General features: G+C 38.6%; 1 protein-coding gene across 4 annotated transcripts in view; it reads left to right on the forward strand.

Annotated features, from left to right (window-relative positions):
• RASGRF2 (Ras protein specific guanine nucleotide releasing factor 2) overlaps window positions 1-13,419 on the forward strand; it is a 241,081-nt gene that overhangs the window by 109,000 nt on the left and 118,662 nt on the right. For all 4 annotated transcript variants that reach the window (XM_045497080.1, XM_045497084.1, XM_045497075.1 and 1 more), the window contains exons 8-12: window positions 555-664; window positions 1,409-1,527; window positions 7,988-8,148; window positions 9,060-9,126; window positions 9,666-9,802. In XM_045497080.1, coding sequence (XP_045353036.1) covers window positions 555-664; window positions 1,409-1,527; window positions 7,988-8,148; window positions 9,060-9,126; window positions 9,666-9,802 — 594 coding nt within the window. The remainder of the gene's footprint in view (window positions 1-554; window positions 665-1,408; window positions 1,528-7,987; window positions 8,149-9,059; window positions 9,127-9,665; window positions 9,803-13,419) is intronic.

Consider the following 13,419-nt stretch of genomic DNA (forward strand, 5'->3'; position numbering starts at 1 on the left):
GTTTCTGCCTTTGACAGAATTCAGATAGTTTATCTATAAGCAAAACTACAAGTAAAGAATCTAATTAAACAATACTTTTTACTGCTAGAAGGATGAATTAAGGTAAAGTAGGATGAGAATGTAATAAAGGTGAACATATCTTCTTCTCCCAAGTTTTAATTCTTAAACAGAATATTGCAGTAGGATTCCGAATTTAAAAAAAATTGTGAACAAATATACCTAAAATACAGATTCTTGTGATTTGATTATAGCTGTATGTTTCCCCATGAACCAGTTTTCAAAAGTTGTGATTAAGAAATATATGATTATATTAAAAAACCTAAAGAAACAATTGTTTCTCTGGAACATAATATTTTGTTACTCTTTTTTTGTGCTCTTGGTGAAGTGTGTGTGTGTGTGTGTGTGTGTGTGTGTGTGTGTGTGTGGTTTGAAGTATACCTTGTTTCAAAACTGTAAAGGTAGAAATGAGTTTCTCAGACATGATGATGGCACAGTAGAGAGTGTCCCAGTGTTGTTCATCCTGACCTCTTGCTCATGCTGGCCTTTGCATTTAGATCCCCAGGTATATCATCACACTTCACGAACTCCTAGCTCATACACCCCATGAGCATGTGGAAAGGAAAAGTCTGGAGTTTGCTAAGTCAAAACTAGAGGAACTGTCCAGGTATGTGGAGAACTCATAATAAAGGCTTGATTAGAGAAAGCAGCAAGTTAGTCTCTGTGGAAACCTAATATATATGTCCAGGCAACAAGAAGCAAGACACAGACCAGCTTCTCAGATTCACCTGAATATTAAATGCTAGCTCTTCAGATGGTACTGAATCAGAATACATGTTAATTTTAACCAAGAAAAATATATATTGTTGAAAATGTTTTTTATAGCATGTGAATTTATATAATTGAGATTATAGCTGTATTTGGGTTTATGTTTCTTTCAGGATAATAGGAAAACGACCTTTATTGGAATCCTTGTGTTCATATTTGGCAAGAAGCTAGAGAATGTATATTTTGCATTTTTCAGTGACTTTTCAGTGTTTCAAGGAATTATTTACATCTGTGTTCCTTTAGCTTATATGGACTAAATGGTATAAAGTCCTCTAATTTGCTCTACCCTAACAAATGGCATCCTAATTTCAATGAAGGTTGCTGTTCATAAAATAATACTTTGCTTTCCTGTTGCATTCCCCAGGGTATTCATTGGTTTGTGACCCACTTGTCGTTTAGAATCATGTACACTGGCTTTGGTTTGGGTCATGGCTTGTTGAGGCCTGGAAGTCTGCTCTCCCCACAGTCTCTTTTATACTGATGCAAGTCAAAACTGAACTTCCCAGAGGGAGCTCTTCTTTGCATACCTGCTAGGGCTACAGAAAATATCTCTTACTGTGATCTGTCTGTGCTGTGTCTATAGGATAATGCATGATGAAGTGAGTGACACTGAAAACATAAGGAAGAACCTTGCCATAGAAAGAATGATCGTAGAGGGTTGTGATATTTTGCTGGACACCAGCCAAACTTTTATCCGCCAAGGTAAGTCCTTGTTTGGTAGACCCACTGTCTTAGTCATCTCTGCAACTTACACATTACCATTGCCAGATCCCAGAAACCATTTTGGAGCAGGTTTGATGTAGCTGTGTGATTGATACTGTTCATGCAGGACACCTCCATGGCCTTGACCGAGGCTGTGGTTGAGGCCCACCTTTGTGCTGTTTCTTTTCAGGGGCCATGAAAAACAGCAACACAATAATAGTAAAGCACGAGTGGGACAGTAAGTTACATTCTGACTGGACTCTCCTCCTCAGTGGACCAGACATTCTCTACAGCTCCAAGGAGGACAGATCGGTCTGGCCGATGAGAGTGGCAGTGCCAGGTGGCGACGATATACAGGCAAAGGCCCAAGAGAAACTTGCATTGCTCAAAGCCCTTTCACATAGTGGTGGGGACAATGTCCGAAGTGAAAACAGCTGTCTCTTGTTCCCATTCTTCATCAGCACTTCTGGATCAGTCCCCCATGATATGATTTGATTCAGTTGGCAACTCCAGTTGCCAAAAGAAATGTCTGTTGACCCCTGACACGCTTTGGTAATGGTGCATGTATCTTGTTTGTGGGATGTGTGCTTTCCGAGCATCACCCAGTATTTTAAGCTTTTGTAGTGTTGAAGATATTTGTGCCAGAAACTTTGGAGAAGCAACAGCCTAACAGTGTCCCTCCCTCCAGGGCCCTCATTGCAGAGTGCATGGAGTAAACCTCATCCAGAGTTCTTTTTTTAAGTGCTTAAGTGTTCTGAGGGAAGGGACCATGCCCCCACGGAATTGATTTGAGACAATGCATTGCACACATTTATGATTTTGAACTTGGTGAGCAGTGACACATAGATTTTGGAACTAGGATTAACCTTTAATGTAGTTTTTGTTCAGAATGTGCCAATAACATTTGAAGATATTTGCATTTCCGTTGCCTGCCAAAATGTGCTGCTTAAAATTTTTTTTTTTACCTCATCAAATAAGACGTTACTTGTGCTGTGCACATAAATTTTTGCACAGAATACTTAAAAAAGTTTAACACGTGCTGTTCTATTTTCCATTATTTATTTATAAAGAGAGAAAGTACACATATGTTAAAGTTTGGAAGTTTATTTTAGGAAATGATAACTTTTCTCAGTTTTTGGCTTCTGATACTAATTTTCCTTTAAATATAGTGGAATATAATGCTAACAACATCAGGCCTTCCTAATTCCCCCTGTATTCCTCCGCAGAGACTGTGTTCCCATATTGGCTTTCTGCCTTCCAGGCACTTGCCTGCCTGTGTGCCTTCACGTGTGCTTTCCCCAGCCTGGGGCCTGGGAATGCCCTTTTCCATCCTTTCCGTGCCTATTGAAGGTCTGCTTGGCCTTCCAGGCTCAGGTCAGACACCTCTAGAGAGCCTTTTACAATGTTCCCCTCATCTTTCTCTCCCCTTCCCTCCAGTTAGAATGGATTTACCTTCCTCCTGGTTTCGTGCCCCTTGCTCCCGATGCATGTATTTCGTCCTCTTGTGTATTGTAGGTACATGTTTGCACGCCTGTCTCTGCCAGTAATTGTAACTCTGAAGGGCAGTGTTTACGAATTCTCTCCTGCCTTATCTGTTGTTTTCCATTATAGATACCTGAAAGATGGGCATTGGATTAAATTGAATTACTGGTTGAATTGCAGTTTTGATTGTTAGATGTCTTATTTTGTATTTTTCTTGCATTTGGAATTCACTGAAAAAATACTAATTGACTGGAGCTTTATAATATGCGAGAATGCAAATAAATGTTTCTGTAACTAGTATTCTATTTCTGAAAAGGCTTTTGATTGAAAAGTATGATACATCGTAATTTATTTCTATGAACTGAGACTGCTCTTATCTAAGTTTGAAAAAAACATCTATAATGAAAAACGCTAGAAGGTTGAATATATTGAATAAGTCATTTTTTTCAGTGCACCCGGAGGAAAAATACTCAGGAGCCACCTCTGCCTTTGATTCATGTCCAGATGTTATTTATTGCTTTTTCTTTGCCACATGTTTAAAGCACTTCTGTTAGCTATTAATACAGCTGATGCTATTATTGTATTGATGTTGATATAATGATTTGCCTTTACAGTATTTTTCTGTATTTTTGGTTGTTAATGTGTTTAGGAATTATTCAATAAAGTTGGCTTTAAAAAAACAGACCTTAATCCAAAAGTAGAAAGTAATCCAATTACATATAATTTGGGAAGTTTCCATTGTTTTGCTTTGGTTGCTCCTATTATCATTTTTACTACATACCCTTAACAGACTTTTAAACCCATCGAGGTGGGTTTTTTATTCTTTTAAACTTTGATGGATTCCATTTCCTATGAAATGGACTACAAATTATCTCTAATTGTCTGCTAGTATTTGTGTTATTTACTTTTAGAGATAGTATGAGGTATGTTGCAGTGTGTATGTATTTGTGTGGGTACATGTGTGCATATGCACAAATATATGTGTGGTTTCAACCTTAAATTAATGTTTATTCTGAGGACTAGAAAAAATAAGTCGCCCAGGACGTCGGAAAGGCCTCCTTAGAATAGGGGCATCAGATAATCTTGAATGTCAATCTGTGGGAATTTAGTGATTAAAGTAACAGAAGTTTTATTGTAAATTGATGCTAATCATTAAACAGTTGATGAGCAGGATGCAAAGGACTGTATCGCCATGTAGTCTGATAATGTCATTTATGTTCCAAAATCTACTCAAAGTTTGTTGAACTGAAGTGTAAGAGTCTGAAACAGTAATAGGAAGACAGTATAGCCATGTTGCTGGAGGTCAAATTCTGCCTCCACCATCTCCTTGCTGTAGGATATTGAGCAATTTATTTAACTTTTCTTTGTCTCAGTTTCCTCTCCTTAAGTTGGAGTTAATAGCACCTAGATTTTAGGGTCGTGGTGAAAATTTAATGAGCTGATACCCACAAAAGCATTTAAACCAGTGCCTGTGAGAGTATGACATAAATTTAAAAACCAAGATCTAAATTTTGGAATGAGTTTCTGTTTTTCAATAACATGAAATATATATGAACATTTAGTAGAAGATGAGGCACTCTAAATTGACATTTTGCTGAAAACCCATTATGCATAGCCAATGTCTTGTGGAAATGTGAACCAGGATAATTAAGTGAAGGTTACTGAATTCAGAGTGAAATGCATTGAGAATGAGTCTCGGACCTCTGTGATACCTTAACTATTCCCCGACTCACAGTCATGTCCTTTTGGGGTAGCAGTGTTCTTTGGAGTTGTAAAATGGGGTCCACAAATATTTGTACTTTCTCAAATGCCTAACCCAGTAACCTGGAAGTTGCTCATCATTCCTTTTCACACTGGGTGGAATGAAGAATAAGGGCATTAGTCCTGAATGCCATTCTTTGGGAATTTAGTGATTGAAATAACACAAGTTTTGTTGTAAATTGACCCCAATTATTAGGTTGACTGAGAGAGACACAAGGAACTGTGTCATAGCAATGGTCTGATATTGAGGAATTACTAATACAAACTATTCCTTTAATTTTTACTAACTAGAGAGGAATCTTCAAGTCTTAGAGTTGTATTGAAACACCAGGTCAAACATAAAATGAAATATAAAAAAAGTCCACTTAACATGTTTTTCCCAATATGATTATTTTATAAACCGAACAATAGTGTTGAAATCCCTCACTTTTAATTCTGACATATAGACTTCTGGATAGACTGAATATACAGGATGAACGGTTATCGATTAAACATATTAGTGTATCGTTCACAAGGAAATGTTTATTTATTTTACCTCAAAGTTTTAATCCACAGTATTACTAATATATGAGCAAACATGTATTCTGTAATTTCTGATCTGCAAAATCATTAAATGCTAGAAGCACTTAACGACACATTATATTGAATCTTCATAAACTTGGTTATAACCTTTCTGAAAATGACTCCTGAACCTGTTTATCCACCAGGACATTTATTTGTCTTCAGCTCCGGTCTTTCACTCTGCCCTAGCTGATCTCACGACCCCCCATGGCAAAGCTACAACCGACTGTCCTTTCCTATCCGATCCCTTTCCAGGTGTCATTGTTTATGTTGCTGAATCCACTGCCATCTCTTGGCAGTGTGGCTCACTCAGGTGACGGCTGCTCAGCCCCTCAGGCCTCAGTTTTCCCTTCTATGAAATCAGGGGCGAACCAGGTCCTCCGAAAGAGCTCCTCTGGCTTTGATTCTGCCCCGTGAGCCCCATGAGTGCAGTCCTTCTGCTGTTACTCATTTACTTATCTAGGCAGTCTGCCTTTTGCTCTCCCCACCCCTCCTCTGCTCTTCAAATTTAATTACTTGCTGCCCGCGCTCTCTGACAGCTTGCTCCCACCTGCCTCACCTCCTTCATTCGCTCTCCCCTTGCCCGTTCCCTTCGGTGGAGTCAAGCCTTCTCCTACCCTTTGTTCCCAGGGCCCACAGCCTTCCCCAGGACTACTTCCATGCTGTTCTTTAGGCCCCCAAATAGCTGCCTACTTTGCCTCTGTCTAGCAGTCCCACCTAAACACTCACTTGAGGAGATGGAATCTGCACACGGAGGCTTGCTCCTCATCTACCCACCTCCCCACCTTCAGCTCTGTTAAAAAGTAGATGCTGTTTGGAGTATTCATATGCTAACGTGAACATTTTGTGACCCACAGTCATAGTTTTACCATTTTACGTATACGAACAACTTTAGTGGGGCTTTCCCCACTTATCAAAGGAATCTGTGACCATTAAAAAAAAAATCAGGAAACGCAGAAAATGTATGAAGAGGAAATGAGGTTGCCTGCAATCTCATTTTTTAGTGCTGACCCCTGTTAATATTTAAGGGTTGAATATGCAGTTAACGGTTCTTATGAGACTGATATGTGTCTTTGTAAGGCTGCATTTTGAGTAGTGGTAGATTGAACAAATAGTAGTAATATCGCTGACTCAGTAATATCACTATTTCAGAAGTCAAGGTATTGACAAGAATCTTTCCTAGTGTTTGTTTTGGTTTGCTGTCTAACTTAGATTGGAATTTTATTTTGTGGGGAGGTCATTATTAGGATGAACTTGTATAAAATCTATGTAGAGATTCTCACATTGAATAGAAGACAGTTTTGTTCACGGGAATGCTCTGGGTATAGACTTTATGAGTTCTTTTCCATTTAAATTCCACAAAATTTTTATCACACATAATTTAAATATAATCTGAAATAGCTGCCCTTTAAAAATTAACTAAGTTGCATTGAATTGTTTAGTTTGTTTATTTTTATAATATACGTGCAGTGTAAATTTTATTTTTTATTATGTTATTTGTCTACCTACAGTGCCTCAGGAAGAATAAATTGTATCTTCTTTTTACTATGTTATTTTATTACTATATGCAATTATACAGTATATATCTTGTTCTTTTTTTAATTTCTTTTAAAAATTTTTTAAAATATTTTTTATATGTTTTTGAGAGAGAAGGACAGAGAGACAGAGCACAAGCAGGAGAGGGGCAGAGAGAGAGGGAGACACAGAATCCCAAGCAGGCTCCAGGCTCTCAGCTGTCAGCACAGAGCGTGACACTGGCCTCGAACTTGCGAACCATGAGATCATGACCTGAGCCGAAGTCAGACGCTTAATGGGCTGAGCCATCCAGGCGCCCCATATATCTTATTCTTAAATTGATTGAGATAAGATCACCAAGGGACAGATGACACAAGTGCCTTGTCCTCTGAATTCAGTTTGGCTTTCTTTCAAATTTATTTTACAGTTTATTAGTAAATAATCAAGTCTGAAATGTTTTATAAAAATAGTAGGAATTAGGGGTGACTGAGCGGCTCAGTTGGGTAAGCATCCAACTCTTGATATGAGCTCAGGTCATGATCTCACAGCCCATGGGATCGAGCCTCGAGTTGGGCTCTGGGCGGACAGTGTGGAACCTGCTTGGGATTCTCTCTCTCCCTCTCTCTGCTGCTTTGCTGCTTGCTCTCTCTCCTTCTCTCTGAAATCAATAAATCAAAAAATAGTGACAATTAGTTAGGCCCTTAAAACACAATGCATTCTCTCTTCTGCTCAGAGTGTAGAGGATTTACTTCCAATGGTGCATCAAATAAATCCTTGGTATCTTGGGAAACAGGTCCTAGAGTTTATTGCATCAAGAATAGCTCTCACTTGAGGGGCGCCTGGGTGGCGCAGTCGGTTAAGCGTCCGACTTCAGCCAGGTCACGATCTCACAGTCCGGGAGTTCGAGCCCCGCATCGGGCTCTGTGCTGATGGCTCAGAGCCTGGAGCCTGTTTCCTATTCTGTGTCTCCCTCTCTCTCTGCCCCTCGCCCGTTCATGCTCTGTCTCTCTCTGTCCCAAAAATAAATAAACGTTGAAAAAAAAAAAAATTAAAAAAAAAAAAAAAAAAAAAAAAAAAAAAGAATAGCTCTCACTTGAAAAAATTTTAATTGCTGTGTATTCTTCACTTTTGTGATCACCAGGTTCTCTTATTCAAGTACCTTCTGTTGAGAGGGGGAAACTTAGTAAAGTTCGCCTGGGTTCACTGTCTTTGAAAAAGGAAGGAGAAAGACAGTGCTTCTTATTTACAAAACACTTTTTAATTTGTACAAGAAGTTCAGGAGGAAAGCTGCATCTGCTCAAGGTATGGGTTTTATGTGACTATTCCATTTATGTTCCATGCACTTAAGAGGGATTGAGATTAATTTAATTATGGCTTTCCCATATCCAGTATCATAAAACCCAGATTGTCACAATTGCATAGTGAGGTAATGTACAGTTGCTAAGCCTGGCATGTACTTTGTTGTTAATCGAATCCAAAAAATAGAAATTTAAGTGTCCATTTCCATAAAGAAGTGCAATTAAAATCATAACCTAGAAAAAATTACTAGTTGATGACTACTGAGCTACAAAAATCTTATTAAATCACTGCAGTATATTGATAGAATATTTGCTAAATCCTATTTTATCTTGCTCTATACCAAGAGTCAGCAAACCATGGCCCACAGCCTGCTGCCTGTTAATAAAGTTTTATTGGAACACAGCCATGCTCATTTGTTTATATATTGTCTGGCTGCTTTCATGCTTTTAAAATGGCAGATTTGAATAGTTGCGATAGAGATATGGCTTGTAAAGCCTAAAAGATTTACTGTCTGGCCCTTTATAGAAAAAGTACCTATCTATACTTTTTGTTATTAGTACCTAACAACTATTATCCAACACCAGGATGATGGCTTTCTGCTGCTTAAAGCACTTCCTGGTTGGTGGGTCTAGCTGCATTCACTCTCAAGGTGCCATCTAGTCTCCTGTAGGCTGACTTGCTAAATTTATAAACATTGGGAGTGAGAGGCAGTTGGTGCAGAAGAATCATGAAATTCAATGTGTTTAATTACTTTTACACAGCTAACTGTAGTTTTGGAATCTATGAAAAATTATTTGTGATGCAGAATTGCTATGCTTTCTTCTGTGACAATTTGAATATAAGGTTTATGTATCTGAGCTTCCCAACTTATGCAAGACTGTCAGCCTCTTAATAAAAAATTGGTTTGTTTCCAGACAGGTGGGGTTCTGTCTCTAATAGAATGTACTTTGATTGAGGAGCCCGATGCAAGTGATGATGACTGTAAGTCACATTCTATCTCTTAGACTTATGGTAGAATAAAAGGGTCTTATAGTTTTTATTTACTTATAGCTAAGGCGAGCTGCTTAAGGAGGCAGGAGAGATGCTGAGAATAAACTCCCTGAAGTCGTTTATATATGAAAAGTTCTGTTGAATCATTTAACCTGTGAGTGTCGTTAAAACCATCTTTGGGAATTCATGGTTTATTGAATTTGTCTCACGATAGTGAATTTTCAGTGGAAGGCAGAAAAGGAATTAAATTAGAGAGTTGTTGGAATTCTGTAGATTATGGAAATTTCAAAAAAAGAAAAGAGGAAATGAGTAGAAGGCAGAGATCCTAGTCCTGAGTAACCTGCTGACCTCAGCTTTTTTGTCTACTTATGAGCTTAGTAAAGGCTTCCCCTTGCCTAAGAAGTGCCATGTTGCTGAAATAAGATTCTGGACTTCAACGGACATCCATCATATTACCAGAAGTCTGTGAAAGTAGCTATCACACATATTTTTATATTCACATCTAATTGGTTGGTTTGCATGTGTTGAAGCCAAAGGTTCTGGACAAGTGTTTGGACATCTAGATTTTAAAATAGTAGTGGAGCCTCCTGATGCTGCCCCATTCACTGTAGTCCTGTTGGCACCTTCACGTCAGGAGAAAGCTGCCTGGACGAGTGACATAAGTCAGGTAAGCGAGTGGCGTTTGCCATAAATTGTGATTTTGTTTGTTTGTGTATGTGTGTGTTTATTTCACACCATAAATTTTGGGGGAAGGCTTTTAGTTATTTTATTTTTGTTAAAAAAATACATCTAGTTGCTGTGGACACTGCCATCACCACTGTGTATCTTGCTAGCTGGGATCATTTGTTGTTGTTTGTTTGTCTTTCTTTATAAGGCTAAAATTTACCTGAAGTGTGGTACTTGCATTTTAGTTCCTAGGCATTCTTGTACAGCCTGTGAATGTAATCACGTGTATTGAACGGTGTTAAAATTGCCCTGTTAGTAATAAATTCTCCAGCGACCTCCACTAGCTTATCTTTTGCTTATTTGTTTCTGAGGTAGGAGAATTGTGAGAGATGCAAAAACAGCTAACAAGGGCTCTGATGAGAAATCACAAATTAAAGAATCACATCAAAGAAGAGAAACTGTATATAGTATGAAATATGAAAATGAGCTTTCCTGTATTTTATATTGAAAAAACTAGGAAACAGATTTGCTTACTTTTCCTTGATCCACAATGCCCAGTTAAGGGATTCCTGCATTTATTCAGAAATTGGAAATATATCAAAACTGGTCGTGATTGGGCTTGTACATTCCTAAATACAAGCTCCACGTGATGTTTACTCCATTAGCCAATTTGGAGACAAATGTTCATGTAAGGATAATATTAACAGAAGACTTGGTAATTATCTTCTAAGTTGTTAACTCAAGGAAGACTGGGGCAAATGGAAAAAGCATATACTATAGATTCAATTGCCTTCTATTTTTCTTTTTTTTAGAGGTTTATTCATTTATTTGGAGAGAGAGAGAGACAGACAGAGCACACGAGCAGGGGAGGGGGGGAGAGAGAGAATCCCAGCAGTCTCTGCACTGCCAGCGCAGAGCCCAATGTGGGGCTTGAACCTACAAACTGTGAGATCGTGACCTGAGCTGAAGTCAAGAGATCGACACTTAACTGACTGAACCACCCAGGCGCCCCACCTTATCCTTTTCTGAAGAGCTCATAGTAGTTTGTATATAAAACTTAGGTAAAAATTTGAGCTATGTCTTAGTTCTTCAGTTACTTAATTTTTTCTGAGTGACTGAAAACTGAGGGAGAACAGACAAGGAAAGGAAAAATTAATTATTTTGATATGTCAAAGAGCTTTTTACAGACTTAATCTAATTTGATCTTTATACTAGTATTCGGAAGGTAAACAGAAATATCAGTTCCATTTCACAGGTGAGAAATCTCAGGTTTGGAAGGCTAAGTATTTGTCCAAAGTTACACAACTGTGTTGAGTCATAAGTCATATCTAATCCATGTCTTTTATTGGCATTCTAAACAAACTCTACAAGAGTGCTAGATTTTTACTTATATATCCCCAGGACTCCTTTGATGGTGAATAAATAGCTTGAAGTGAAGGTGCTTCTTTTATGGCCGAAAAAGGAATGAAAACATGGGCTCTTCTGTATTTGCATAATTATATCCTTGTGATTTATTAATACTTTCATTAGCTCTGTGCCGTATGAATTAATACTTTAGACTCTGTAATGCATCTCTTACCTAATGAAATTCTGAATCATTCACTGATTCTATGACTATTTCTGCCAGGTATCTTGTAGGTATCAGAGATATGGTGATGGTCTCTGGTCTCATTGAGATAGGCAGGCCAGTAGGGAAGAAAGGAAAAGTGGACAGCTTAATGCAACACAGTTTTATAGGTGTTGGGAAGCCAAGATGAGTAGGAAGACTGGAGAGAATATGAGGAGGCAAAGGTTTTTTTCCAGCTGCTTCTAGCTTCTACCTTATGATGGAACTGAGGCTCCTAAGGTACAAAATTGATAAAAGCTCTAAATAACCTTACTTAGCATGCCTGGTGAGGCATTGCTAAAGAAAGAAAGACCCTTGGGTGCATGGATGATCCTATGATTGTTTTTTTTTTAAAGAAAGGATACAATGCTTTGCCATAAGCATCCAAGTGAGTCTTTCTATTAAACTACATCTTGAGGCAGAAGTACACAACTTGTTCATATTTTTCCAAGTCTCTATGGCTAATATGTTAAGTCCTACTAGATGGTATCTATAAGTGAATTGGAGAATAAAGCTAACAGAAAGTTATATCTTTTTGAGTGACAATGATATAATTCATGAAATTACTATGTTTAATGGAACCTGTTGTTGTATGACTTTAACACATGTTATTTCATGTATTCAGCAAGTATATTTTTGCAGTGATACTATATGCCAGGCACTGCTTAGGCACCTGTGATATGTCATGAACAAAAGAGACAACAACAAGAAAAATTCACTGACCTTATGTAGCTTACATTCTAGTGTGAGGAAGATTGAAAATAAACAATAAATGTACTAAATAAGTACATACTGTTTTATGTTAGAAGGTGATAGGACAGAGTAGGAAGGATTGCGTTACTGGGGGTAGGTGTGGGTCAGTACAGTTTTAAAATGGTGGTCACCTCAGGCTGCAGGAGACATCTAAACAACGACAGGTGATGGAAATACCATTGTAAATATATGATAAAGGGGAAGTCATTTCAAACAGGGGGAAGAGCCATTGCAAAGACTCTAAAGTAGGCGGACACTGCATATTTTGAAGAATAGCATGAAGTCGGTGTGGTTGAAATGGATTGTGCGAGAGGGACAACAGGAGAAGAGGAAGTCAGAGAGGTAACAGAAGTCCAACCAAGGAAGGCCTCCTAAACCAATGAAAGGGCTTTAGCTTGGATTCTGAGTCCAATGAAAAGCTCTTAAAAGGTTTGATGAAGGAATTCCATCATCTGACTTCACTTTTAAAAGGATCTCTTTACCTGCTGTTTTACCTGCATAGACTGGGAGCAGAGGGCAGGACTGGAAGTGGGGAGCTGAACGAGAAGGCTACTGTGATAATCCAGGTTAGAAGTCTTGAAGGCTCAGACCAATGGTAGGAATGGAGTTGGAGATAAAGGTTTTGATTCTGGGCTCATTTTTAAGGTCAAACCAACAGGGTTTTATTATGGCTTATATTTGGGGTGTGAGAGAGAAAGAAGATTTAAGGACGTCTTCAGAGTTTTTGGCCTGAGCAATGGGAAGAATGGAGTTGTCATTAACAGGATGGGAAAATCTTCTGGGACAGGGAGATTTTGTGGTGAATTATCAGAAGCTTACTCTGGATATGTTCAGTTTCAGAAGGCTGTTAGACATTTGCATGGAGTTGTTAAGTAAGCAGCAGTCCAGCATTTAGGAGAGAGGTCTGGGTGGGAGAGTCTGTGTCAGTTAGGTGGTATTTAAGTCTGTGAGAGTATTGAGACCATCCAGAGAGTAAGTACAGATAGAAATGAGAAAAAGGCCATGGACTGACTGAGGAGTCATGGAGAACAGCAAGAGGACTGAGAAGGTTCCACTAGTGTGGTAGGACAGCCAAGAGGGTGTGGTGTCCTGGAAGTCAACTGAGGAAAGTGTACCAAGGAGGGAGTGGTCACGTGTCAAATGCTATTAAAGGCTGAGTAGAACGGTGAACGCTCTGAGATACTTAGTGATTTTGCCGATGCAAGGTTTGATTGGTGGATGGTAGGGACAGAGTGCTCCACTGTTGATTGAGCCTAGGT

Source organism: Leopardus geoffroyi, chromosome A1, assembly GCF_018350155.1.
Source record: "Leopardus geoffroyi isolate Oge1 chromosome A1, O.geoffroyi_Oge1_pat1.0, whole genome shotgun sequence".
Classification (NCBI taxonomy): domain Eukaryota; kingdom Metazoa; phylum Chordata; class Mammalia; order Carnivora; family Felidae; genus Leopardus; species Leopardus geoffroyi.